The following is a 26,403-nucleotide window of genomic DNA, read 5'->3' on the forward strand; positions in this document are numbered from 1 at the left end:
TCAATGCAAGAGGCAAATAAAAAGACTTTTTTTTCTTATATCCATAAATGCTTAACCTCTGAGTTGTTAAATGCCAGATGATTTAAAGCATTTGTGTTGGAAGTTTTTTCACTTGTTTCAAATCAGTTTCTGCCTTTGGACACCTTGGCTGAGCATTACTGGTGTCAACTAATTGTATTTGTTCCTACTCCAAAGTGTTTTTTTAACCATTTGGAAAAAAAAGAGGGGTTCAACTGATATCATAGGAAACTTCAACTTCCAGATGAAGGGAAGTAATGAACTAAAATACCCGACCATAAGACTGTCTTGTTACAGATTCAGATTAAAAACTAGTTGTAGGCTATAGTCTCCTTTGCTTTTTGTCACATATCTTTTCATTGGCGGTGTGCAGGATAGTTTTTAAATGCATTCACATAGATCAGTTCAGTGTAGGGGACTCCAGAGGTGCATTTGTGCCGTACCATGGTGTTACAGTGCCTGTCTGGGCTCTTCCCTCGTGGCTGCCTTGGCTAAGGAGAGGAAGGCACTCCTGGTGGTCAAGTGCTTAGGGCTCTGTGCAGCACACAAGTGGCAGTCAGACCACTGCCTCCTGCCCTGGCTGCTCCATAGCTCCTACAGCCACAGTGCTGTGGCAGGGTCTTGGGTGCAGATATGCATGAGCAAACTGGCATCATCACCATGTCCCCTGGCCCTCTCATTCCCCTGTCCCTGGTGTCACTTGCCTATCAGCCACGATAAGCATCAGCACCTTGCTTGGTTTCCAGCCACCTCTGCAGAGCATGAGCCCTTCCTGCTCTGTGGGCCCACAGTTAGGGAGCACGTTCCTGGGTCCTGATTTCTGCCACGTACTTCTTGATGACAAGCTAGGATTTACCTACTGTTGTCTTAGAACAGAAAAATCTGTTGATTACCTTCAGCCATTAACAGTAATTTGGTTCAAACAGAGGCCTTAATGGCAACTCATTCTAGGCTTGAGTTGATGATTGTGACAGGCCATTTGATAGTGTTTTATGATCTGAGCGGGTGCCTTCATTAAATTCTTGAGTGCTTTGCTGAAAATCTGCATTCACTTTTACAGACAATGAAAAAAGACATTTGCATTATATGAATATATATTTTACACTTGGGGAACTCGTATAAACATAATTTACACACCATTTGTTAGCCTATGCAGCGCACTAGGTATTAGAGGTGGGGGAAATATTCTTAAAATCTGTGACTGGCCTTTGAGATGCTGGTTCTGGTGCCTGCTCTGTTCCTTCATGCTGGTATGTAGATGCCAGAGGACCAAAGAGAATTACCCCATTATGGAACCAGAATAGCACCATTTTAGATACTAACCAACTCCAAACTGGCTAATAGTTTCAGTCTTGATTTCACTGCACATGATGGACCTTTATGTTACCTGTGCTGTCGTCCATCCCATTTTGTCATAGAATATCCTGAGTTGGAAGAGACCCATAAGGATCATCAAGTCCAACTCCTGGCACCGCACAGGTCTACCCAAAATTTAGACCATGTGACTAAGTGCACAGTCCAATTGCTTCTTAAATTCAGACAGGCTTGGTGCAGTGACTGCTTCACTGGGGAGCCTGTTCCAGTGCGCAACCACCCTCTCGGTGAAGAACCTCTTCCTGATGTCCAGCCTAAACAGCCTTGTCTGTTGAATGGTCTATAGCTGAGTAACATAATGATAATGTCAAAAGGTATTAAGCAGACAAGGATATTCCCCAGAATTTCAGCAAATTTTTGTCTATCAAAAAGCTTTTCTGTGTAGGCAGTGTCATTATAACGTGTCATTCTGTACTCTTCAGTTGCATTTTGCAGGGGGAGCGCTATGCTCTGTTGAAAGCAGGCCACACAAACATAGGTTCAGAGAGGGCAGATATGTGCTTGATTTTATGAAGTAACTGATCTCACAGTAGGTATGTACAGCAAGTCAATAACCAAATGAATGCCAAGGAAGAAAACAGATTGTCTGGTGCCTGAATGGTGTTGTATAAGGCCTTTGCTACCTTGTGTGGGAGCGGAGGCTTGGAGGTTTTCTGCAGTCCTCTGACATTCTCCCATACTCTGCCCTAGCAGCACAGCTTTGGTTATACGGCAGTAAAATACCTTCCAAGTTTTATTGTATAAACTCATACAAACATTTCAAATCAAGACATTGGCTTTTAATTCCTTTTGTTGAGTTGTGTTTGTGTATGTGAGCTGTAAGGAAAAAAAACGTCATTTTCTTTTTCGGCCGTGCCTAGGTGATGGGAGCAGCCCATTTAGGTCGTGACACTTGAGGAAATTTAAATGCATTTTCTGGGCTACTAACTGTGGAGCTTAGATAGCTGTTTACTCTCTTTCATCTTCAAGAGGTTACAATTCCTGCTTTGAAAGTAGATAACTTTTGTAGTCCAAAACCTGAAGCGTCCAAATCTTTTATAGGTACAGAAGAAATGATGGTTTAGTTTTGAATAGCTTGAAGGGCTGTAACTGACTGGTGTGCATGTTTTATACAGCTCTTTTGTGCTAAATATGCGAAAGGTAAGAGCCTGCTGTAGTCTACAGTCTGAAGTGTTTCCTCTGTAACTCAAATTGAAGCAATGTATGTATTTGTTGTTGGAGGCTGATGGTTCAGTCCCTGATGTGTTGGTTAAGATGGCAACTGCTGAAGCAGCGTCTTCAAAATGAGTTACTTATGAACCCTGAGCACTTCAGTCTTCTAGTGATGACAGATGCATTAAGAAAAGGTCAATTATTCTGCTTGATGCCTGCCTGTAGATCTCCATTCAGATTAAGGAGAACCTGCATGAGATGAAATGACAAGGAAGAAGTTTCCCCTTTTCGCTGTTTTGGCTGAATGACAACTATGCACAAACCTGTCTTGAAAATACTCCTGTGGGACTTTGGTGGGGGAAAAAGAAAGAAAATCCTTGTCTTCTCTTACAGTCCAGTAGATGGTGTTAATCAAAATACAGTATAATTTGTTATTAAATAAACACTTCAATGATTTATTTTATAATTCTTACAGCTAATTTTCTGTCTTTATTATAAATTACTGTCTTCTTCCTCACTTAAGGGATTTAAAGACAATGTCTATCGACAGAGAAGAAAGTACTTCGTGGATGTTGCCATGAGCTATAAATAGTAAGTACTGGTATAATTCTTCCCTGTGCTGCTGACTAGTTAGAATTCATGCTCTACTTAATTCTGTAGGATGAAGTTTTGCAGCAGACAACGTCATCCTTTAAACTTTTGCTAGTGTAGCCTATAAATCACAAACCTGATGCTTGGAATCCTCTTACATTTTCAATACAGATACAGGCAAGTAAAGCACTCGAAATGTGAGCTCTATCTTTTCCACATTTTATTCATAGCTGGTTAAACTTAAGGAACTCTTTTATTAATGAAAAAGTGATGTACTACTGAATCACACATAGCCAGTGTCCCTGCATGGTCACTGGATGCCAAATCATTACTCACTATTTTGACCAAAGAAAACAGTGCTTGTTGTGAAGAGAATTGCTACACATACCTGGAATGGCACCCAGAGGAAAACGTTGTACATAGTAGGAGTGCTGTACACTTCCCCTGCTTCATACAAATGTTGTGTTTGTCACAACAGTTTGATTCCTACCATTGGTATAGGATGAACTCTCAAAACTAGTCAGTAACAATTATTAAATAACTCATATCACTACCTGCAGAAGCGCTGCCAGGACATAAGAGTCGGGTCCTGAGGGTGTTCAGAACCCCCCAAAACTACATATTGACTTAAGGGTGAGCTCCTTGAGGTAGGAGCAGGAATATGTTGTTGCATGGGATACTCCATATGTGACAAACATGACACAGAGGGGAGAGAAGAAAAAGAAAAAGAGAAGGGAGCTGGAAGGAAAACTTGAGTCTGTACAGGCTAGCCAATATAGGGAGCAATGTTTGAATCCCTGACAAAGAATTACTGCTCCTTACTCTTACTGCTAGAACGATTTTTGATTACTAAAGAGAGTTGGTGCCCAATACAGTCCTGACCTTGATGCGGACAGGGGCTAAAGCAATTTCTTCAGTATTTGGATGTGCTGTGTACTCTGAAAGAGTCTATGAACCCTGGATGCTGTTTATCTGTGTTGTTTTGTGAAAAATCCTTGACATCATATCACAGTACAGTTGTGGTTTAAAGAGTTTTATTTCGAAGAGCCCAGCAGAATTAGGTGTCCCCCTTGACTTTTTCCCCCCCCATACATCAGTAGTTTCCATAGAGCCAGGAAGATATCAGGGCCTCAACTTGCTGAAGCCTGAAATTTTTATTTGATTTTTCACTGAAAAAGGAGTTACGATTCTTTTCATGCACTTAATATGCTGGATGCTGCAAAATGCTTTTTATGAATTTTGCCACCACAGCTGTAAACTTCTCAGAATTCATTCAGTGGGTTTCCCTGTAGTTAATCGACCTGGTGCCCGCACACAAGTACACTCTATGTGGTTCCTCCTTTTGATCTTTTTTCCATGTCAAGTCAGTATTTTCAATTTGCTGCCATCCCTGGAAGTTAGGAAACTTTCTGTGCTACCTACAAATACCTACTGTGTTGCAATTTTCTTGTCACATAAGCATTCAACTAATTCTAATCATACTGTTCTGTTTGCCCTCATTATCAAGGGAGAGAACATACTAATTTCATGTTCTTTTCCATTTTTCCATTTTACTTTTTCAGATTTTTAATTTTTCTCCACTGAGATTTCTATGTATCTTGTTTAAAGGATACAAAGTGCAACAGTTTTTGCTGCCTTCACAGAAGGCACATCCTGTCAGGAAGCAATTCAGAAAAGGATTTTTGAAGGGATTTTGGTTCTACTTTTTGTTTTTGATGTAAGGCTAATCCACAGGCTGCAGAAGGCTAGGGGTGGAGTCAGGAAGGTTAACTCTGCTTTGTGACCATATAATCCCGATTATGTTTCTTGTTTGCTTTTGTCCCATTCCTGTTGTTATGCCATAACCAATCTAACAAATGTCCAAGTGCCAGTGTTTGGTTCCCCTTTCTTCAGCCCATGGTGGCATTTGTTTAGCTGGGTGCTCATGGCAGTCATCCAGCACACTGGACTTCTGCCTGCTGGGCCAGGGTGCTGCTTGGTGGAGAAGCTTCCTTGCTCCCTTTGACTGGGTAAGTCCTAAGTTAGCCAGTTTTCAAATATAAATTGAGACAGGGTTTTTGTTTGTTTGCAACTGATCAATTTTTTTTCCCCAGTCTAATTCCTGCTGTAGAGTTAGTTATTCTTGCCTAGCATTTGTGTGAAGTGTCAAGCAGGTACCTGTGGATGAGGGCAGACTGTGTGCTCTTGTAGAGCTCTCTCAGTAAACCTGGACAGTTCTCCATTTATCCATGGTGGTAGCAGTAGTGCCCTGCATTTCACAGTTGCTAAGCTGCTGGAAATATCTTCCTCCCTTCTTCCCCTCTTAGCTGCCTAAGTGCTGAAAAGGTTCTGCTGGTTCACTGAACAGTGGTTGGTCTTCTGCTACAAGGATTTTTTTCCCTCTGAAACTAGTGAGAAATGTCTTCTTAGGAAAATCTTTCATGTTCCCAGAAAAACAAAAGCAAAAACAAAAAACAAACAGATAAAGGAAATGAGAATTCTTTTCCTTCCTTAGATTTTGAAGGCTCAATGAGCATTTCTGTAGGCAAATTACAACAAACAAACAACCCCAAAGAGAAGTTATTTGAAGGCCAGATGTTGTACTTCAGCAAAGCGGCTCGGAAATACTCCCTCATCCCGATAGTATTTTCAAACATCTAAAAAGTTTTCAAACTCTTCCTGGTATTATCAGCAGCAGGAAAACAAGATGCTTTAAGTGTTTTTATCCAGGAACAACACCAAAATAAAAATGTCTGAGATGCCAGTAATTAGAGCAGTTACCTAAGACGTGGTTAAAAACCCATGCATACTCCTCAGGTCTGCTGAAGGAGCTATCTTCACCCCACTGAAGTGCCATTTCCACTGGGCTGTGCAGTCAGTCTCTCTTCCCAGATGTCTGCCCTGCAGAGGCAGCCTGAGATGGGGTATATCAGCTCCGTGAGGACCCTGTGCTGCTACAGCCAAGCTATTTCTGCTACCCATGCTGGTGCATTCAAAACTAATTTAGGTGTCTTGACACTGCATTGCAATCTCGTAACACCCTCTCCTGCAGTCTGATGACTATTTGCTTATTTATACAAAAAGAACAGCTTTGGCAGGAAATGTTGGGAGAGCTTCACGGTAATGTAGATGACAGTTCTGGTATAAGGAGTGCTTCCCTTTGAGACAAATTTAGAGCATTGTCTTGAACCTCTCAGATTTAAAAAAGAAAAAAAAAAAGATTTGGCTACAAAGAATTGGCTCTAAGTAACTGGCTCTGTCAAAAACTGTTGAGTTGAAAATCCCTGATTGGCATTTCTTTTATGAGTTGCTATTGTTCTGTAGCAGGAGATATTCTGCTTTGGTGGAACATAAAGAGCCCTCAGTAGTGGAAGGGGAGAAAAAAACCACTAAGAATCAAACCTGGAGGAACAGCTACTTGCTGGTGCTAGGTGTTAAAGCCAAAGACATGTTGATAGAGCACATCAATGAAGATCAGCTGTATGAAATAAATGGACCAAAAAATAAATATTCCTCCCTCCTCCAGTTAGCTTCTATCCTAGAGATAGTGAAAATGTGTTAATCTTGCTAATTAGCCCTTTGAGACTGGGCTTGCAATTAGGGATTGAAAAAGTGTTGAGAAAATTAAATCTGGAGGAAAAATACGAGGTTTATAGAGGGAATTCATAATGGGAGTTGATAGCTCATGACCATGGCAAAATGGAAAGACCCTGTTTTAATAAGAGGAGATAAAAAATCAGGTCAGGTTAGCCTGTAGAGTTGTCTTCCTCAGCCACAAGAAAACTGTTTTTGCAGGCTTGCCGCTCATGTGATTTATTGGGTGATGAGTTGCAAGGTGGGGTTTGCTTGCTGAAGTAAGAGGGTGAGAAAACTGAGCTTTGCAGGGCTGAGTGAAAATGGCATAGTCCTCCCTCAAGTCTGGCTACTGTGATCTCTGTAAAGCAGCATCACCGTCATCTGGAAATAAGACCAGCCCTCCTAGGCATAAATTCTAATAAGGAATTAATGTTCAGTGAACCTTATTTCAGTACTAATGAATTAATTGAAACAAAGTTATAAACCTCGTAGTGAACAATGAACAAGGTTCAGGTCCTTGATCTTCTTTATACCTCTCTAGTGACAGGCTAAATAGAAACTTGATTTTTTTTTTTTCATTGGTGCCCAGATTTCTTCAGCTTTGCTGACCTGTACGGGCAGAATGTTGATGATGTTGTAGATGTTGGGTCTGAGGAAAAGGGAAAATACCTGGTGTGCATGGTACAATTTGGAATAGCTCTGTTGTGCTTTCCATCAGCTGGCAGGCAGCATAAGGTTGGTGGAGTGTACTGGTGAGGACAGATGGTAGATGTGGAGGGCTGACTCCCGCTGTATAATGGACATGGAGCTAACGCAGCTTCTGCTGGTGAGAAATGCTCTGCTAAATGCATTGCAATTCTTGTCAGGTCTGCAATAGCGTGGCTGAAAGGGAACTAGCGGATTTAACACATTGTATGTTCAGAGAGTCTTTGACAAGTGTGAGTGCCTCACACAAAGTAGCCTTTAACTGACAGGTACTGCTATGGATCAAAATACCTTGATGTAGTGAAAGGCACAGGGATTAAATAGTAAGTTTTCAATAAAGGACAGCCACAAACAAATGTAGGGCAGATGCTCTTCTCTAGTGCGTATAGGGACTGCATAGCAGCAATTGCATGTGACACGAGGGCTCGTTCTTTGTTACCTGGCATGGTGGAGACGGGATTATGAACCAGGTGAGAGCCAGGAAGGAGACAGCCTGCTGGCAAATGCACAGCGCTGCAGCTCTCCTGCTGCAGTGGGACTTCCCCATGCCTGGTGCACCCCTTTGGTGGGCCAGCCACCCGGGTCTGCTGTCTGGGACACTGAATGACACTGCAGCACTGAGCTGGGGGTGCCCTCTGTGGCATGGGAGTGGGAGATAGGGACTAAGGGGACTGGAAGGGGATTCTGTGAATCCCTTTGCTCATCTGTGCTTGGTAATGGCCTGGGAAAAGAGAAGGATAGCTTGGAACATAGCAGATTTCATGATTACATACAATAGATTGTGAACATTAAATCCAGAGAAAGATTGTAAAGTTTCCAGTGGGAATTCATAATGTGAGTTGATGACCATGCTGTGGGAAGTTCCTTAAAGCTAAATACAAGGCAGTGCAAGTTGGAGGGAGCCCTTCACACTCCATGCTGTCAGTCAGCTTTGAATTAGCTGTAACCACTAAGGCAAATCTTGGATGTCAGAAACAGATTAGCAGGCACCCTGGGAGGCTCCTGCTTTGCAATTTCTATGCATCTGAGTAAGGGAGAGGAGGCAGAGGAATCGTGCAAAAGAAAAATATTGAGATGTATTTAGAGGCTTAGTTTCCCTCAGGCTAGGCTGTTGGCTCTGAGGTGAGCTTCCTCGTCGTGCAGTCCTGAATTCGGGGTTCCAAACACACCTACACATTTAAACATCAATACAAACAATAAATATATGTATTTTGATTGAATCCTAGTATTTCTAAACATCTACATAATTGCCTAATCTTCACTTTGTAAAATTTTAGGCAATGATGCTCTGTGAATATAATGCATGTTACAGAATGGATAGAGCATGAAGTCTACTGATGGTCTTACTGAGTATACACATTAGGCTGAATTAGGATCTTCAGCTAATGATTGCAAAGGCATCATCAGCAGAAAACAGAGCTATTAGTTTGGTATACAAACACATTATGTAAGAAATCCATCTTTCTAATATGATATATACAAAGATTAAGAAATAATCTCATTGCTTAATAAGAAACGCAGTTCTTATGAAATAAATGTGATATGTACAATGTAACATAGGGAAGAAACTCCAAGAAAGAAGTTGTTATTTCAAAATATTTTTTAAATAAGCTCTATGTAGTTTTGTTTAATTAATACTTTTAACAGAAATTTTGTTATCCAGAATCTGTCTAGAATCTGTTTGCATTCAATTTTTTTATTTTTTTTTTATTTTCCAGTGGTCAACCCATTCCCAGAGTGGAGTATACAGCTGAAGAAATTAAGACATGGGGGGTGGTATTTAGGGAACTCAGTAAACTGTATCCCACCCATGCTTGTCGTGAATATTTAAAAAACTTTCCTCTGCTGACTAAGTACTGTGGATATAGAGAGGATAATGTGCCTCAGCTGGAAGATGTTTCTATTTTCCTTAAAGGTAAGATTCATATTTGATTTATCAATAGATAGTGTTTCATAAAAATGCTTTTTTTCTGTTAGTGTGTAATACAAAGCACATTGAATGAAAAGGCTCCCAGTACTGTCAGCCAACTTTGGTTTAGGCTGGAGTATCATTCTGTGTTTGATGTTCTCCATGGGAGAGAATTTGCTGAGTGAAGACAGTTGTATGTATTTGCAGGTATGAAGCTGAGATGAATTAAACAACTAATCATGTATCACGTTGATGCTATCTTGCACAGGGAGAAAAGCCCTTCAGTATGATGAAAAGAAAGCTGAGTTAGTTCTGCTGTTGTGATTACCACAGGGTAGGTGTCCTGATGACCACAGCATGCATCCCCCAAACATACAGGCAGTTTAAAATAAATAAATAAATAAAATAATTGTCAAGATAACTGAATTCCAAGCGGAGAGCAGATTTTGCACGTTGATGTACAGCCTGAGGGATATGAGGCTCTTCTGAAAGCCCAAAACCTCATGAAGCTGGTCACTACATTTGGATGTTGAAAAAACTCAGTGGGACTCCATGGGTGATATGGTACTTCTTTCATGTTATTTTTAAGGGATCAGAGTGTTACACAGTAGAGTTTGAAAATACTCTGCTATCTTATCTGTAATGGAAATGTATCCTGTGTGGAAGGAGAAGCGGTAGACTGTTGTTTTTAACTCTAGAGGAAAAGCCGCCAAAGAATCCAGTTAAGATTTTCTCTTCTCCCCAGGGGTTCCTCCAGACACATATACTTATTCCTTAATCCTCTTGCTCAGGAGCTCAGGAATTAAAATATCACAAAGATATGTGTTCAGAAAAAATATTATGTGCTGTTAAGGGCTATGGAGGGGGAAGGAAGAAAAAAAAACACACCACCTATTTTGTCCCAAATGCGCATAGCAAACTTTTAACTACGAGTAATGTAACATTTATAATAGAAGGCTTACTTTCCCTTGTCCCTGTTTCATCCTTAACTCTTGTTTGTGAACACCTGCATTTACTAATAATGTACTTACTGGTCTTTGAATTTTGTTGTGTCCTTCTGGATCTGTCATGTACTGCGCTATGATTTCTAAGGAATGATGCTAAAGTCTAGAGGTTCTTTTTCCATAACTGGAAACTCAAAGACTCACACTTCTTTCAGAAATGTTTTCAGACTAAATAGAACAACAGTAATGTCTGCTGAAGAAAAACTTGAAGCAGTTTTTCTCCTGTAAATGCTTGGAAAGAATAAAGAATGAATTTGGGAGAGAAATGTCCTTTGCAAAGTTACAGAGTCTGAAATAACTCCCTACTGGGACTTACCTGATGAAGAAACACTTTCTTAAATATTCAAATGAGGACCTCAACTTTGAAAGGCAGTATTTTATCTGTAAAAATAAGGACAGGTTTGGTTTAATCCTGTTTTGCTTTGTTAGTTTTTAATACATTTACAGAAGTCATCCTCTGTTCTGGATACTTCTCTCCTGTTTTGCTACCAGATGTAAAAATCAGATGCTTTGTGATTTGAGAACGTCCCTTATGGTACCTTACCTTCTTTTCTATACAAAGTTATTTAAACAAACTTTGAAGTACCTCATGCTGTTTTCATAAAACATATGCTAGTAATGCAAAATAGTTCTTGTACTTAATAGGTGAAAATTATATATGGTGATCTTCAGCCAATATTCTCCATGTCATGCTTCTGGTAATTAACTGCAGGCCATTACCTGTCTTCAGAAATTGATGTAGTGATATATAATACGGTCTTTTATTATCTCCTTCACTTCAGAAAGGTCTGGCTTCACAGTGAGACCAGTTGCTGGATACCTCTCTCCCCGAGATTTTTTAGCTGGCTTAGCATACAGAGTCTTTCACTGTACTCAGTATATACGACATGGCTCAGATCCTCTCTACACACCAGAACCGTAAGTCGCTACATTTGCTTTAGCGATTGGAAAAAAAATGCTCACAGAATTTTTAAAAGACCCAATTGAAGTTGCCAAGGTTGAAAAGAGGAGGCTTACTGCAAATGTAGAAATGTAATTACACTGTCAATGACAAAACGCTTCACTTAGGGGAATCAGAATTTAATTAGGAATTTTTTCATGGACTTTTTACAAGGGTCTTAAATAGCTGTGTTATTTAGCTGCTGGGTCAAAAATATCTACCTGAATTATTTTGCAGTGGAAAATATAAGTTTTCAACTAAATATTTTGAAAAAAAAAAGTCTACAATTTTCTGGTGGACAATTAAGGAAAGAAGTTTGAACGAAAAGCACCAAATCCCTTGAAAACAATCACTTTCAGAATTATAATTTGATCTTCTTGTATCCCCATTGATCTCTTTTGGGCCAGACTCCACAGCCAAACTTCATCTCTTGCCTGTGATACACCACCAGCAAGTCACGAGGCACAGTTCTCTCACCCAGTAAGGGTATTAGATATGAAGCCCTTTACAGAGAACATAATAGAAATGAGAGCCTTTAATTATGGCTTTCATGGGACAGCATTGTGGCTTTTCGAAAACAGAGTACTGTGAGTTTGGAGGAAATATTTTGGCATTTGATCTCTTGGTGAAAAATGGAGGGGGGAAAAAAGATCAAAGGGATTATAGCTCTTGTCTTGTATTATATATGTTGTGCTCTGTGCAGTAATAACAGAACAATTCATGTCAGGTAATATGGAGGTAGTTTCAACAAAGGCAGCTGCTGATCTTGTAAACCACAGGAATGGCATTTATGCAGTGAATCAGTTATCAGACAGCTACCACGAAACTACATCATTGTTTACTCAGCTTGTACTATTTTGGTGTATTTTATTTTCGCCAAAATTTACACAAAAGGTTCATGTATATGTATTCAGCTCCAGTTCTGTAAACATTTGGACCCATGCCTAACTTTGATTTCATGAATAGACTGCTGAAACCATGGAATAATATTTTTGGATATAAAAGGATTAATGGAACTGCACATTAACCTGGATTTATAAATGCTCTAACATAATTCTGACCGGAGTCAGCAGGTGGTGCTGTTATACGCGCATCTACCTACTCTTTTCCTCAGCATGTGAACAGGGCAAAACATTTGCTAAAATGCTGTGAGGCTAGTGTTGTGTCCGTTTTCCATTGAGAAAGAGGTGGTAGTCACTGAAGGAATGCACTTGCTACCCTAATCTCTGCAATTAGAACTTTAATCTCTGCAAGTTTTAGGGAAGTTACTACAATGTTAAGTCCTGAAAGAAAGGCTTGGATGTATGGTGCTGGATCTCTTCTGGTCTGAGAATATCTGTAGATATTTTAAAAAATAAAAATATATACCTAGGAAATACCAGGCTTTGCACCAATTATTTGCTCTCCTGTGGGAAGCCAATGTCTCAGTTTGCAACACATGCTAATACATAGCAGGTGAACAATGACATTATTAACTTAAAACTAGGAGTATATTTTTGTCTATTGGTAGGGGATTTAAATACATAACTCCAACAGGAACCAAGGAAGGAACATCTTTCAGAAAGCAATTAAGCGTGCCTGTATTTTTACTGATGTTCTCTGGTTCATTGATTTGTATATTTGTGTCCTCTGTAGTCTCCAGGATGCTGCTTATGTTCAGAATTATGCAGCGTATCATGGCTGAGCTGTAGTAGTAACTGCAGCTACTTTCTGTAACCTTTCTGGTCATGGTGTCTGGGAAATCACTGTCTGGTAATACTAGTTCAATTAGAATTAATATTTTTGTTTTCTATTCAAGCTAAGCTTAAAAATTCAGATTTTGATCTTAACAACTCTAACTATGACTAACAGAGGAATGAAGTTGTCATGCCCTAATTACGCTACTTTCTTCCTGCAGGTCTGCTTGTTCAGAAACCACATAAATGAAATAATATGCACTGACTATGAGGAACTCTACTGTAAAATTTTGAAAATCCCTTTAAAATTGTATGTGATTTTTTCATAAAATAGAGCATAGAGTAGGTGTTACCAGAAATGTAGGAGTTGAATCCTGGCTTTGTTGAAATCAATGGCAAAACTAAACGGACTTGAGCAGGGACAGCTCTTCATCTTCCACAGCAGCCGCAATGGCCTGAGATCTGCTAGCTGATATATGGGGCCATAATGAGGTTTGCTGCAGGTCCATGGCTTGGTGAATGTTGCATTTCAGTGATATAAACCTGGTAAAAAGACTACTTTTGACTTCAGTGGGCTTTCCATCAGTTTTAACACCCAGGCTATAGAGCTAGATACAAATTAGAGAGTTCATTTGGTTTGATCTGTATCACTACTATATGCATTTTAAAACATTTCTTTCTGAGTTTCATTATGTTCCTACTACATTCACAGAGCTATATAGATTTCCTCTGCTCAGCTAACTAATTTAGTCCAAGAAAAATCTTTTGCTGTGAAAAGTGCATTACGAAAATCTTATTTTCTCTGAGCAATGTGTGTGAATAAATTAAAGGAACTTAATTATTTTCTGAATAAAACAAAACAAAAGAATCAAGACTTGGTAATTAAGCAAAGAGTTATATTGTTTAGACTATCTATAAAGGACCAGACCGGCACAGAAATCTAAGGGACTCCAATGACAATCCCAAATGCTGGTTTGTGGTTCTGCCTGGAAGCTGTGGTGTATTTTATTTTATTTTATTTTATTTTATTTTATTTTATTTTATTTTATTTTATTTTATTTTATTTTATTTTATTTTTGTGGTTGCTGTTCATACACTTTGTGTTTCGAGGTCACTTCTTTATAACTACCTATTCAAAATACTTTGCACAGTTTTAAAGGAAAAATCTACAAGCTAAAGGCATAAGAGAAATCTTTTCTGTCTTCTCATCCTCTTTTCCTTTCCAGGAGAGCCAAGTTAGTAGGGCTGGCCTTTGTTCTCATTTTGTGTGCAAGGATGGAAGTGACACAAAGAGCCTGTGCCCCAGTGCTGATTGGGGAATAACACATCTTTGCTTACTTGTTTCTGGGAGCTGCAACTTCAGCACAGGAAAACAGGGATGTAGGCACTCACTCAGGAGCCAGTAGTAGTGATGCAGCTGTGGAAGCCTGCCTGGAGCCAAGGGCACTTACCTGAAGCCAGGAGCTTGAAGCCAGTCCCACTCTATTTTCTTTGCTTTTATCTGATCTACTGATATGAAGTCACCTTAAATATGTCTGGACCGGTGAAGTATTTAGCAATCAGTGTAGATTTCATTGAAGATGGGAGGTGGAGGTAGGGCTCTGGACTTGCAGAGAATGGGCTTTGTGGCCCTTTTCAGTATTGAAGGTGATGGTTAGAGGAATCGGGTTCCTCCAGCAAATTGCTTGGTGCTGGGAGTTCTCTGGGTGCATCCATCAGACTGCAAACTCTATTTCCCTGCAGTCCTTTGTGTTGTACTGAGCTAAATCTTGCAGGAGATGACAAGAAATTGTTGTGACTGGAACTGAATTAATAAAGAAGGGTCATTAACCTTTGATGATTATCCACTCAAGTGATGCAAACCATCTCCTAAACAGAGAGTTGATACCATGCAGAGCAAGCCAATTTTTCATATCTGAGCTCCAATGAGGAAAGCTGGGCTATCTAAGCTACAACTCCTATGGTAGGAAATGTTGATCTTGTAAGTCTCAGAGCATCGCCAATCGAAGGGGTGAGGAGATGATTAAAACAACAACCAAAAAAAGCCTTCTTGCCAGCTGGTTTTGAACAAATACAAATAAGGAGAAGTTGTGAATTTCCCAGGCTCTTGAAGGACATGCAGTGATGTAGGAACAAGGAAGGAATATCTTAAAGGAAGGGCAAACTTTCCCAGGCAGTGGATGGGGTGGGGGAAGCAATTTTCCTTATGCAAGTCTGATGCTGTTCCTGACCACCTGTACGTATCAGAACTTCATAGAACACAGCATAACTATATTGGCACACAATAAATTTGAGCACTCAGTCTATATTGCTGCAACTGAATCTCCAGGTAACATCTGTGGAACATGTTTGTTGCATCGTGTGTCATGAGCATCCTCTTACCTCCACCCTTCTTTGGGAAATACGTATGTCTAGGAAAGAAGATAAGTGAGATTTGGAAATTCTTCTAGATGGTTGAGTGAATTACCTGAATGTGAGCTTGGCTCCAACTTCTCATGCGCACCTTCTGAGCTGTGCCTGTCTCACCAAAAAGTAGGAAGGTAGCATAAGCAAATGTTGGCAAGCATCTGTCAGTGAGGCCAGCTGGGCTGAGAAGAGGGACTTTCAAGTAACCTTATGATACTGGAACCATATTTGATCAGCTTTTGGTGAGGCAAACTAGGAATGCCAAAATGCTAACGTTCATTTGCATGCAGTCAGAAACCATTACCTACCTAGGCACAGTTGGCACAGGCTTCATGGTAAAGAGTAGTGAGTAAGAACAGGAGGCTTTAAATTATATAGAGGGTTGTTTTTCTGTTTATGATTTATCTGAAGTGTCAGGTTCTATGTCTTTTAGAACAAAAATAGTTTATAAAAGACAAATTGGATGATTTTGGATAGAAGGCAGAAAGCTTGATGTTTTCTCCCTGCCTTTAAAACATTTGTTTACAGCTTAAAAAAAAAAAGAGAAGTGTCTTTGAAGAGACAAAAGCAAAGGAAATGTCAGATCCGATTTTTAAAGTGAACTTTATTACCAACTCCATTATTTTCTGTGAACAAATGCACCAAAACTTTCAGAATTGTTTGAGAGCTTTTGTAGATGATGCATGTGCACTTTTGTTTGTTTGGTTAGGTTTTTTTTTAGACTTATATTTGTACTTTGTTGTGACTAATAATGCACTTACAGGTGTGGACAGTAGTTTTTTCTGAAACAAGACAAGTTCTCTGCTTTTTCTGGAATCTGCTTGGTGAGAACTGGACTTCATAATAAAAGCAACTTCTTAATTTCAGCAGGAAGTCACGGCAAAATGAAAACCACAAAGATATTTCTGTAAATACTGCCCTAAATTTCCTGTGGCAAGTAGCAAAATGTTTGGTTATGGAGCTGTACCCAGGTGTGGAAAGGGTAATGGAGAAGAAGAAAAGTGTAGGATTTTGAACTTGATTCATGTGGAGAGAATTGCCGAAAACTGTACGTATGAGACAAGTGGCTTTCCTCTGGGCAATTCGCTCTTCATGCAATTGAGACTGGAAGACAACAGTGATCATGCCCTACCAGTCAGTCTGGAAATGATGGAGAAATCATGGAACAGGTGGTGTTAACCCAGTTAATAGAAGTAAACCTGTGTGTTTCTACAGAACCATACAGAGGGAAGAGGTAGCCTGTAAAAACATGCTTTGTGGTAAGACTTTTCAAGTAGAGGTCAGACCCATGTAAAATGGTTTATGTCAAATTCATTATGGAATTTATTTCTGTAATGACTCTCTTCTCATTTCTATTCCCCTAGGGATACGTGCCATGAACTCTTGGGACATGTGCCTCTACTTGCTGATCCAAAATTTGCCCAGTTTTCGCAAGAGATAGGACTCGCTTCACTGGGAGCATCTGATGAAGATGTTCAGAAATTAGCCACCGTGAGTCAGTTCATTATGTGGCATGCTCCCTCTTATCTGTCCTCCTTTTTGGTTGATGAAGTGACATGTATTGTCTTATGAGAGCTGATGGTGTTTTCAGATGACTATGATGTGACAATCACAGAGCTTTAGGTGTTTTTCCATTATTTTTAATAAGAGCAAAGCTGAACACATCTTTAAGTAGTCAGTTTTATTATTTATATGCAATAACCATCCAATTTCAAGGGCTAGCTGGAGATGGATTTTGTCTGCTTTAAGGTGCTGAAAACAAGTAAGCAAGGTAATTTGCAAGAGGGGAGGGGGAGAAAACATTTTGGTGTGCGCTCTCAGCTCTACACAGTTAGTTCCTCCACAGGTGGCCACTTTGGCTCTTAGCACTGCTATTTCTGTACTCACTGATCAGTCTTGCAGATGTTCACTGTATTGTAGTGTGATAGATTTTGAGATGATTTTGGATCCTTGTTACTGCTCCTGTTGGAGAACATGTAGTTCCGAAGCCAAGGCTGTGCAGCAGTAGTTTTAGACTGAGGTCAAATGCCTCAGCCAGTAGCTGTGAGCTGGATTTTATGTTTCATCAAATGAGGCATGTTCCAAAAGAAAGTGAGAACAGAAGAGGCTGCATGTTAAAGATGTTAGGTGACCACCCAACTGGAACCTTCCTGCCTCTTGTGTGAGGGTTTGCACTGAAGGGCTATGTCAAGCTGCCAGGACTCTCTGCTCCTGCCCGCCTGTCAGCCCTACTGCAGTGCCATTTTCCAAATAGCTCACGTGCTGTCCTTTGCATCATTACATAGATTGGTGACCCCTGGGCTATACTGCTTGCTCAGCTCAGCCGTCCTGTTTTAACTTGCTGTGTGCAGCTTGCTTTTGTGTATTCTGTTAAAACCAATGCTGCAAATAATTTCATAAACATTATTGCATTAGAAAACAACTCAATATTTAAATATTTCATCTGATGAAAAATTCTGTGAGATCCAGCAGAAAAATTGGTTACCTTAAAACTTACCCAGTGTACTACTGCTTTCCTACATGAGAAGCACAGTGAGGATTTTCATGGTTGGAAGTAACTTGGATCCATTATTGAAAGCAGATTCAAAAAAGGCTCTGTTAAACTGTCATAGTTTTGATGCACTGGCTTAGCGCTGTCTTAGAGTCCCATCTACTGAGTCCCATCTACTGAAAAAGGAGTTTGTTTGTACCCTTTTTTCTTCTTTCTTCTGCAGCCCTCCAGGTGAGGCCACCAAATTTATTTAATGGAAAAGCCTCACTCCCTAATTATACAGGTTTGATACCCTACTCCTGTCTGTTTCCTCTCACATGCTTCAGGATGTGTTCTTTGCTTTTCTAATGGCTGTCTACTGAGAAGAAACGGTTGTTCATATGGAGGACTCATGAAAGTTGTGTGTCTATATGCAAATTTGCTAGGAAGGGACTTGGTAGGAAGCAGACTTACCTTGTCATGACTTGCAGCCTCGAGAGAAACTAGCTAACTGGCTATTTCTGCAGGTATTTTGAGAAAAGTGGTGTATCCAAGTCTTTCATCCCTTAATAACTTTAGATGGCACAGGCCTGTTGCAGAGGACAAGGTTGAGACTAATCTGTTTGGGAGAGAGATTAATCCAAAATGACCTCTGAATATTATATAAATGCTTTTACTTTCCCCCCTCCCAGAAATTCCCAGTTATGACTGACTTTGTCATCTGAACAATGAACTGCTCCTGAATCACAAAGCCAAAAATAAAAGAAGACAGCTGAGTCACTTTCCCTTATCACACTGAGAATTTGATATCTGAGTCAAAGTTGATTTCTCCTCCCATGCTGGAAATAGCTCTTTCAGGTGGAAGAGGCATTTAGAAAGAGCCTTATGGTAACTCAGGTGTTGTTATTTTTTGTAGAAGCACAATGAAGGGCTATACTCCCTGGGGGCAGGTGCTTGACAAATACAGAGACATTACTTGTCCTAAAATTTGCAATGTAAACAGAGTCAGTTTGAGAGCAAGTAGAAAGAATATCTCTCAGCAGAGAGGGTGAGGAGGCCAAGAAATGCATTTAGTTGTGCACCAAATGTCACCTGATGTGCTATTAACTGACTTTTGCAATATTCCGTCCCATTTCCATCCTAGATTTATATAAAAAAAAAAAAAAGCCAACAAAAACCAGCAAGCTGAAAAATGCCAGCCAAGAGTCTTAACACAAAAAAACAGCGCAGGTTCCAGCTAGGCAACTTCAAAGTAAATAGAGAAACAAATGAATGGAGGGAGAACATGCATATTAATGAGCTCGAAGCAATATGCTCAAGGCAAGCTTGCCATTATCATGACCTGTTTCAAAAGATAGTGACATTAACAGCTGAGCCCTTACCGGGAGGACAATGGCTTTAGGAAGAGAGGAAAACGCCTCTTAGGAATTCAGACCAGAAAGGGAAGAATTATTACAGGTGATTTGCTAATCTTCCGCTCCAGTCTGCTCTCAAAAGCCACCCTGTATCTGCCTTGATAGATCTGCTCTTTGTGTGCCATCAGTTGTGAGCTGCGAAGGAACGTGCCGATAGTTTTGTCCCTGCAGAGCTGACACGGTGGATGGGGAGCAAGCAGGGGTCTGGTCCCCGGGCAGACCAGAAGGGTTTGCCAAATGGCAATTAGTCACCCCTGTGCAACCCCGCTGAGGGCACAGATTAGATGGGAGAGCTTGTGAAGGTGCTGGCCAGCTGCAGGGGAAGGCCAGCTGCAGGGGAAGAGGGCTGAAAAGGGAGGGATGTGAGTGTACCTCTGCCTCCTGCTTGGGTCTGGTAGTCAGGCTGGGGCAAGGGGGAAGAGATGGCTGCTGCTCCTTTTCAAAGTTAAGCACTCTTACCCTGAGAAATGGCATATTGAAAGAGCCAAAAGACCATCTTAGCAGTGTTTTTAGAGAGATAGTGTTCCCTTTGCAATGTTTTAGGGGAGTAAGAAAAAAAACAACACACAAGTGAATGAGAGACAGATTACTGCAACAAGGCAAAATATTTCCACAATCCATTTTTTTGCTTGTCCTGTGGTACAAAACAGTTAGTAGTTGAGGAAATATAATATTGGCCATGTATGTCTGGGTACTAATTATGATCATCATAACTAATGTCTTGAGCTACTGTGTGTGACTTTGTAAAAAATGGTTTTGAGTTGATTTTTCAAGCGTGCTTGGTCTTTCTATTTTCACATAGTACTAATAAACAAAGACTGTCTTTTCTGCTTACCTATCAAACTATATGCTGGAGGGAGGACTTGGCATGAGGTGTTTCAACTAATTTATGTAATATATCATTTACAACACATTTAACAGCACATAATATAAGGTTCTGTCAGGAAAATTGTGCAAAAAATACACCTCGGTTTATATTTCAATATTATCTTGTAATTTGTGGACTTGGGAGCCTGAGAGCGGCTGTCTTTGTAAAGCTGCAAGCTGATAAGCAGGATTCTCTCTCTTGCTGATGGCAGGAATGACTCCCAACTCCTGCTGAGCTCTTTCAGCATAGCTCAGGTTGCCCTTTGCAAGGCAGTAAGTAGTGGACATGTATGTAAAATTGAGTGGGGATTCAGAAATTGGGACAAATTGGTGGTGATTCAGAAAAGAGGAGGTTAGGGCAGTATCTGTGGTTTGTATGCGGTTTATTGTGAAATCTTTCCATCCAAGAATTTGTCCATTATGGACTAATTAGCCCTAGTAAGTTTTTTTTTCTTTTTTTTTTTTCCCAATAATTTCTTACTGTAAGGTACGTTTAAACCTTCGGCTCTCCAAAACTGAAAAATTGTTGCCTTTTCATTTTTCTTAGCAATATTTTTCCCCAGTATTTTTGTAGCATGGGGCAGCAGAAATCAAGCAATTTCTCTTGGTTTTGCTAGTCTTTATGCAGAAAATCACAATAGTGAATTGCTTCCTAATTTGAAGGAATTGTGTGTGGTGAGGTCTTGCGAATACATTTCAAGGTTGTTATGAATCTGAATGTTTTACCTTGCCTGGATAATGACTGAGGCCAATGGTGTATTTCTGCTGATGACCTTAATTTATCTGTGTGTGAATCACATACAAAATATTTTAGTTACATATGCTGGGATAAAAAAAAAAAAGTTCAGAACCTCCTATCTGGCAGAAGTCTATGGCAATTCATGTGAGCTTACTTGCCTGTCTTCCCTGAGGATCTCTGCTGTCTGGTTTTGTTGGCTTCATTCAAGTTCTTCTCCTACACTGAACAACTGGCACATGATTCAGGACAATTACACGTTATGTTTAGAATCATTCAGGTTGGAAAAGACCTCTAAGATCATCTAGTCCAACCTTTAACCTAGTACTAAAGTGTACCACTAAACCATGCTACTAAGTTGTACATTTACACATACCTTGAAGATCTCCAGGGATAGTCAGTCCACCACTTCCCTGGGCAGCTTGTTTGAATGCCGCACAACCCTTTCAGTACAGAAATTTCTCCTAATATCCAACCTAAACTTCCACTGGCACAAATTGAGGGCATTTCCCCTCGTCTTATCACTTGGTGCTTGGGACAGAAGTCCAATCCCCACCTTGCTGTAGATAAGGTCTCCCCTGAGCCTTCTTTTCCCTAGGCTGAACAACCCCAGTTCTCTCAGCTGATCCTCGTAAGACTTCTTTCCTGGACCCTTCACCTGAGGGGGAGATGACCAGAATGGAAGAAATGGGAGCATTGCAGATAAAGGCTGAGTTGCATTCGCTAACTTTGGGTAGATACAGCATTTGTGGTCATACTAGACAGCACAAACTGTTGTGATCTCTCATCTTCAAAACAACAGATTAGGTTTTCCAGAGGGGCTATCGATAGTGTTAGGCTGTAAGTACAACTTGTGAACTGGGTAACTGTCTTCCTCCGTGAATGAACAAATGGAGCAGAGAAGAAAACTATGAAAATACTTGAGATTTTGAACACTCCCACTGTGCATCTGGAAAATCAAGGTTTCTTGAATGTTTCTCATTTATACTTGCAAAATGATAGGCAGCAAACTAACCACTATGCTAGTCTGTGATCAGATCCCCTGCTGAAGCCGTTCTACCATATAAAAATAATTACGTATTGGCCAACCGAAACCTGCTATTATAGCCCAAGAGCTATGGCATTCACTGAGCATATTGAAGTTTAACATTCAATTCTCTACTTGGTCTTTTTTCCGTATCCCAAATGTATGCCATAATTGTGTGACGAATGCCAGGAGTGAGCAGAGTGAGTACCCTAAGTCCAATGGAGGCATAATGGAGTTTCTTGCAAAGGAGTTGCTTCCAGCTGCACCTGTAGTTAATTAAAGAGCTGCAGCATGAAGAGCTGGGTGTGATGAATATGATTTAAAAACTGCTTGAGTAAATTTTGACAGACTTATGGGAGACGTGAAACAACTCTGATTGGGGATGCATGTCACTTAGAGAAGATGAACCAATTCCCAGTGTAAAACCTGGGATTGTAAAGCTGAAATATATCTGAAGGAAAACTACACCTAGACGTTGTCCTGCCACACAGCATGAGACTGAAAATGTTGTCATCCATATTGTTCATCAGTTGAGAAGTATGAGAATATGGTGTGGGCTATGTCTGTTCCTGACTTTGACCAGGCGAAAACACCTATATGTGGATATGTTTGGAAATTGCTCAAATGTAAAATCTGAAGCTGATACAAAAACAGAAGACAGTGCTGATGAGACCTTGTGGTCTTAATCATTGCAAAGTCATACAGGTCTGTCTGAATCAGGAGAGAAGGCTGACGTACTGATGGATTACTCTCCTTTGATTGGTGAGGTGTTGCTGAGCCCACAGACTGCAGCTCTAAAAGCATGCCCTAATCTCAGGTTTTGCTCTCCATAATATTTTGAAGGAATTAATAACAGATAATAGTTTGACCCCAGATTTTAAGGGCTTATTTTAAGGACTAGTTGATAAACTAATTGAAACAATGATGTCAAGTCTGCATGTGTAATCAAATAGGTGATCAGAAAAGATAGTATAGGACGTTTATCACAGAACCAGATTAAAGGGGGAAAACTGTAGATTCCAGAGATCAATATTTAATATTTTAGAATACTGCAGTGTTTCCTTGCAGTGCATTTTCATTGTCATCACATCAGAGATTCATGGCACAAGAACAAAATCTCAGCAGCAATATCTAACTAGCTTTGTATCTCCAAAACAAATGGTTCTGTACTACATAAAAATAAGCTGGCACTCCAGAGAAGTTGCTACAGGGAGAATTTGAAGAGCTGATGAAACAGGAGCAACCCCTGTGTGTTTTCTGCAGGAATTGTGGCAGTCTGTTGAAGTCTTTGTTCTGGGTTTGGACAGCATTGCCAGGTTTGGGTCTGGAAGGACTGCTGTATCGGTCAGCCCATGTGGCCAGTGCCTTGTTCCCAAGGGCAGTCCTGAGCAGCTGCTTAGAAAGGGTAAGGAGGGGACAAGCATGCCTGATTCTTTTTGGATGTTTTCCAGCTTTCTGACACTCAGGGACTCTTAAGCCAAATGGGGTTTCTGTGCATTTAATTTTCTAGAATGGATATCTGTTCAGTGACAGCTGTCTGTATTTGAAGACATGTAGGTTTTCAGTTCCCACAATACCTTCTGCAGAGAGCTCTGTGACTCAACTCTTCACTGTCTGGTGAACTATCTCCATCAGTTGTTTCTAACCTGATTCTTACTAGCTCTTTTGATGCCATATAGTTTTATATTTGAAGAGAGAGTCATCAAGTCATCCCTATACACTTTCTCAGTGCCATCATGACTCCACAGAATTGCATCATACTTTCCCTTAGTTGTCTCCTTATGTGCATTGAAAAGCAATAGTTTTAGTTATTTGTCATGTGGAAGATGCTCTGTAACTATGTGCATGCTATTTCTTCCCTGAACCTCTTCCACTCCTCTGGCTAGAACCGGAACAGAAAAGGAAGAGAGAGGGTATCTCAATCATCATGCTGGGCAACGGGGTAAATGAACAGTTCCAGCCCTAATGCCAGTTTTGCTTAAGAGCAGCACTACAGAGTTAAGCCAGTTTTGAGTGTTCTTGCTATAGAAATGAGAGCCCATATATTTTAAAGACCTTTTGTATGGCAGGAAAATGGACCTGGTAGCTGACATGGTTTGCTGCTTGGGGATGAGAGAAATGGGCTGCATCCAGGTGCAGGAGGGGAGTAGGAATCAGTGGATCCATCTCTATCAACTAGCATCACTATTCAAGCATGTGAGTTCCTACAGTTTCTGATCAGCAGAAGGTACAAAGGGGTGCTTCTGCTACTCCAGGTTCTGTGAGGGGATGGGAGAAATAATTTAGATGATGGAGAAATCATGTTGTCAGCCACAGCAACAGAGGTGGGGAGTAGGACCGCTGCTGTTGGAATTTATTTTTATTTTTTTGCTTTTGATTTGTAGAGGGTGGCATAAAATATTGGTTTGCAAAATATTTTATAAACAAACTTCCTGTTTTGTGTAGTTTCTAGGCTAGGTCACAGGATGGGCTACATCTGGAAATGGAACGTTTCATGCTTCGTATGGTGTTACTCAAAATTAAGAACAAGAAGGATAGTTCATCTGTTGTTATGAGGGTACACAGGATGAATCTGTCCTGCATTTTAGCAGTTGTTTGGGTGATTGACCTGCCTTTTGAAAGGATCTCAAGTTGCCCTACCAAGCAAAATTTTGTACCCGCAAGTAACTTGACATAATGTTGTTTAATAACATGTTTGTGTGTTTGTGTACTTGGGTCCTATCCTGTAAAGAGGAAGCTAGATGCAAGAGAGGACTAATTTGACTTAACTGGGAGCAGGGAAAGAATTAGAAATTGTTGTGGAAATAATATAACTCCTTTTAGACAGAATGCAGTTTATGAAGATCAAGCACTAAGCAGTTAGAAATGCTGAAGAGAAAGCCTCTAATAAAATAACAAACTATAGCCAGACACTGGATTTGTTTTTATTTCTTGTAGGATTATATTTCCAAAAGTGGTTAGACCATGATCTGCGAGGTTACTGAACTGCAAATGCAAATTTACATGCACACAAGTAATACATTTTGACACATAGGTTAACAAGAGAATGGTGCACATTTCACACAGCACTGGCTTGCTAATTACGTTTGTTTATTTTCAGAAGCAACTTCATTTTCATTAAGAAATTGCAGATTCTGCAATAGTAATCTCTGCTGGTACTTCAATAGCTCATACTGAATGTGTGCTCTGCTACTGCAGTGATGAAAGTGATCCTCAAAAAAACAGCTTGGGAAGAATTTGTAGAGTTTAAGAATGCACACGAATAGCAAAGGTCTTCAGTGCTGCATCCTGGTGAGATGGGTTGTGGAATAGATGGAAGCAATCTACGAATATTGATGGTGGTTTTTTTTTTCATTTTTTTTCTCTTTTGACCTAGAGTAGGAAATATATTAACAAAAGGGCATAAAGAGTGTTTTATACACAATATGAAATGAGGACAAATTGTTGCTTCCAATGAGCAGCAATTGCACAAGTGTTTTGGGTAATAACCACTAGCAAAGCACATAACTTATGGAATGAATATTTAAAGAAAATGGGGGAAAAAAAAAAGCATTAGAGGAAAGAGGATTGCGGTGAAGTGAAGGAGTCCACCACATGGTAACTAATTTCAGATGTGTTTAGGTGTCACTTAGGACCGAGGGATTGTCTGTGCTGTGAGTGTCCAGATGGGAGAGTTAGTGTTACCCATGCTTTCTGTGGAGCCAGAGCAGCTGAGGAGTGCTGTGGAAAAAAGTTTGGGTGACTGCATGTGGGGCCGGCCCTACTGAGTCCTGTTAGGATCAGCCCCATGAATGCAGCTGCCTGGTTACCTGGCTAGGATCTGAATGCTGTTGGGGTGGGCCAGCTCCAGCTTCCCCTTGCTCAAGCATCTCAGCACTCTGCTGCAGTGCGGAGTGCAACCGTAGCTGCAGCCCTGCACACCCAGCCCTCCTCTCGAAGATTGGTGGGACCATCTGGAGAAGAAAGCCAGGAGATTCTGCTTTCAGGCAGAAATCAAACTAATTATGTGTAATGAGCAAAGTCCTCAAACCATACACTCGTCTTTTAGCTTGTCTGGAGTACTTCAGTAAAGGATTTTGCTTCCGGAAAGACACTGATACTTGTAGCTACTATCTATAACCCAAATACTATCATTTTATGGAAACAGTCTAAAAATTCATGTTTGTGCAGAGCTGAAAAGATCCCAATTTAATATTCACAACTGTGCTAATCTGAATTGTTTTAAATACAGGCTCGAGGACTAAGCATATCACATGTATTCAGTCTAGTTCTCTCAACAAGCATTTTCCTGAGTAGTTTCTTTGTGTGCTCAGAGAAAAGTAGGGAAGTAAGACAAAATATGTCTGTTACCCATAAAGAGCTAACTATGCCGAGGGCTCAATTACTTGGTGCTACAGCTTTTGAAGTGGTTCTTGTGCCCATTGTCATCTTTCTATCAAATGGCATCAGAGTGCTGCATAGAATATGATCTCATACATTTTTAATTCAGATATTTTTGGGTGATCTGACAATATTTTTGTAAGTATATCTTAATTACAGGACCAGTCCTGACACCTCA

General features: G+C 40.3%; 1 protein-coding gene across 1 annotated transcript in view; it reads left to right on the plus strand.

Moving 5' to 3' along the window:
- TPH2 (tryptophan hydroxylase 2) overlaps window positions 1-26,403 on the plus strand; it is a 52,225-nt gene that overhangs the window by 6,270 nt on the left and 19,552 nt on the right. The window contains exons 5-8 of the mRNA XM_048065403.2: window positions 3,068-3,135; window positions 9,114-9,310; window positions 11,091-11,226; window positions 16,695-16,821. Coding sequence (XP_047921360.2) covers window positions 3,068-3,135; window positions 9,114-9,310; window positions 11,091-11,226; window positions 16,695-16,821 — 528 coding nt within the window. The remainder of the gene's footprint in view (window positions 1-3,067; window positions 3,136-9,113; window positions 9,311-11,090; window positions 11,227-16,694; window positions 16,822-26,403) is intronic.

This window comes from Anser cygnoides, chromosome 1 (genome assembly GCF_040182565.1).
Source record: "Anser cygnoides isolate HZ-2024a breed goose chromosome 1, Taihu_goose_T2T_genome, whole genome shotgun sequence".
In the NCBI taxonomy this organism is placed as follows: domain Eukaryota; kingdom Metazoa; phylum Chordata; class Aves; order Anseriformes; family Anatidae; genus Anser; species Anser cygnoides.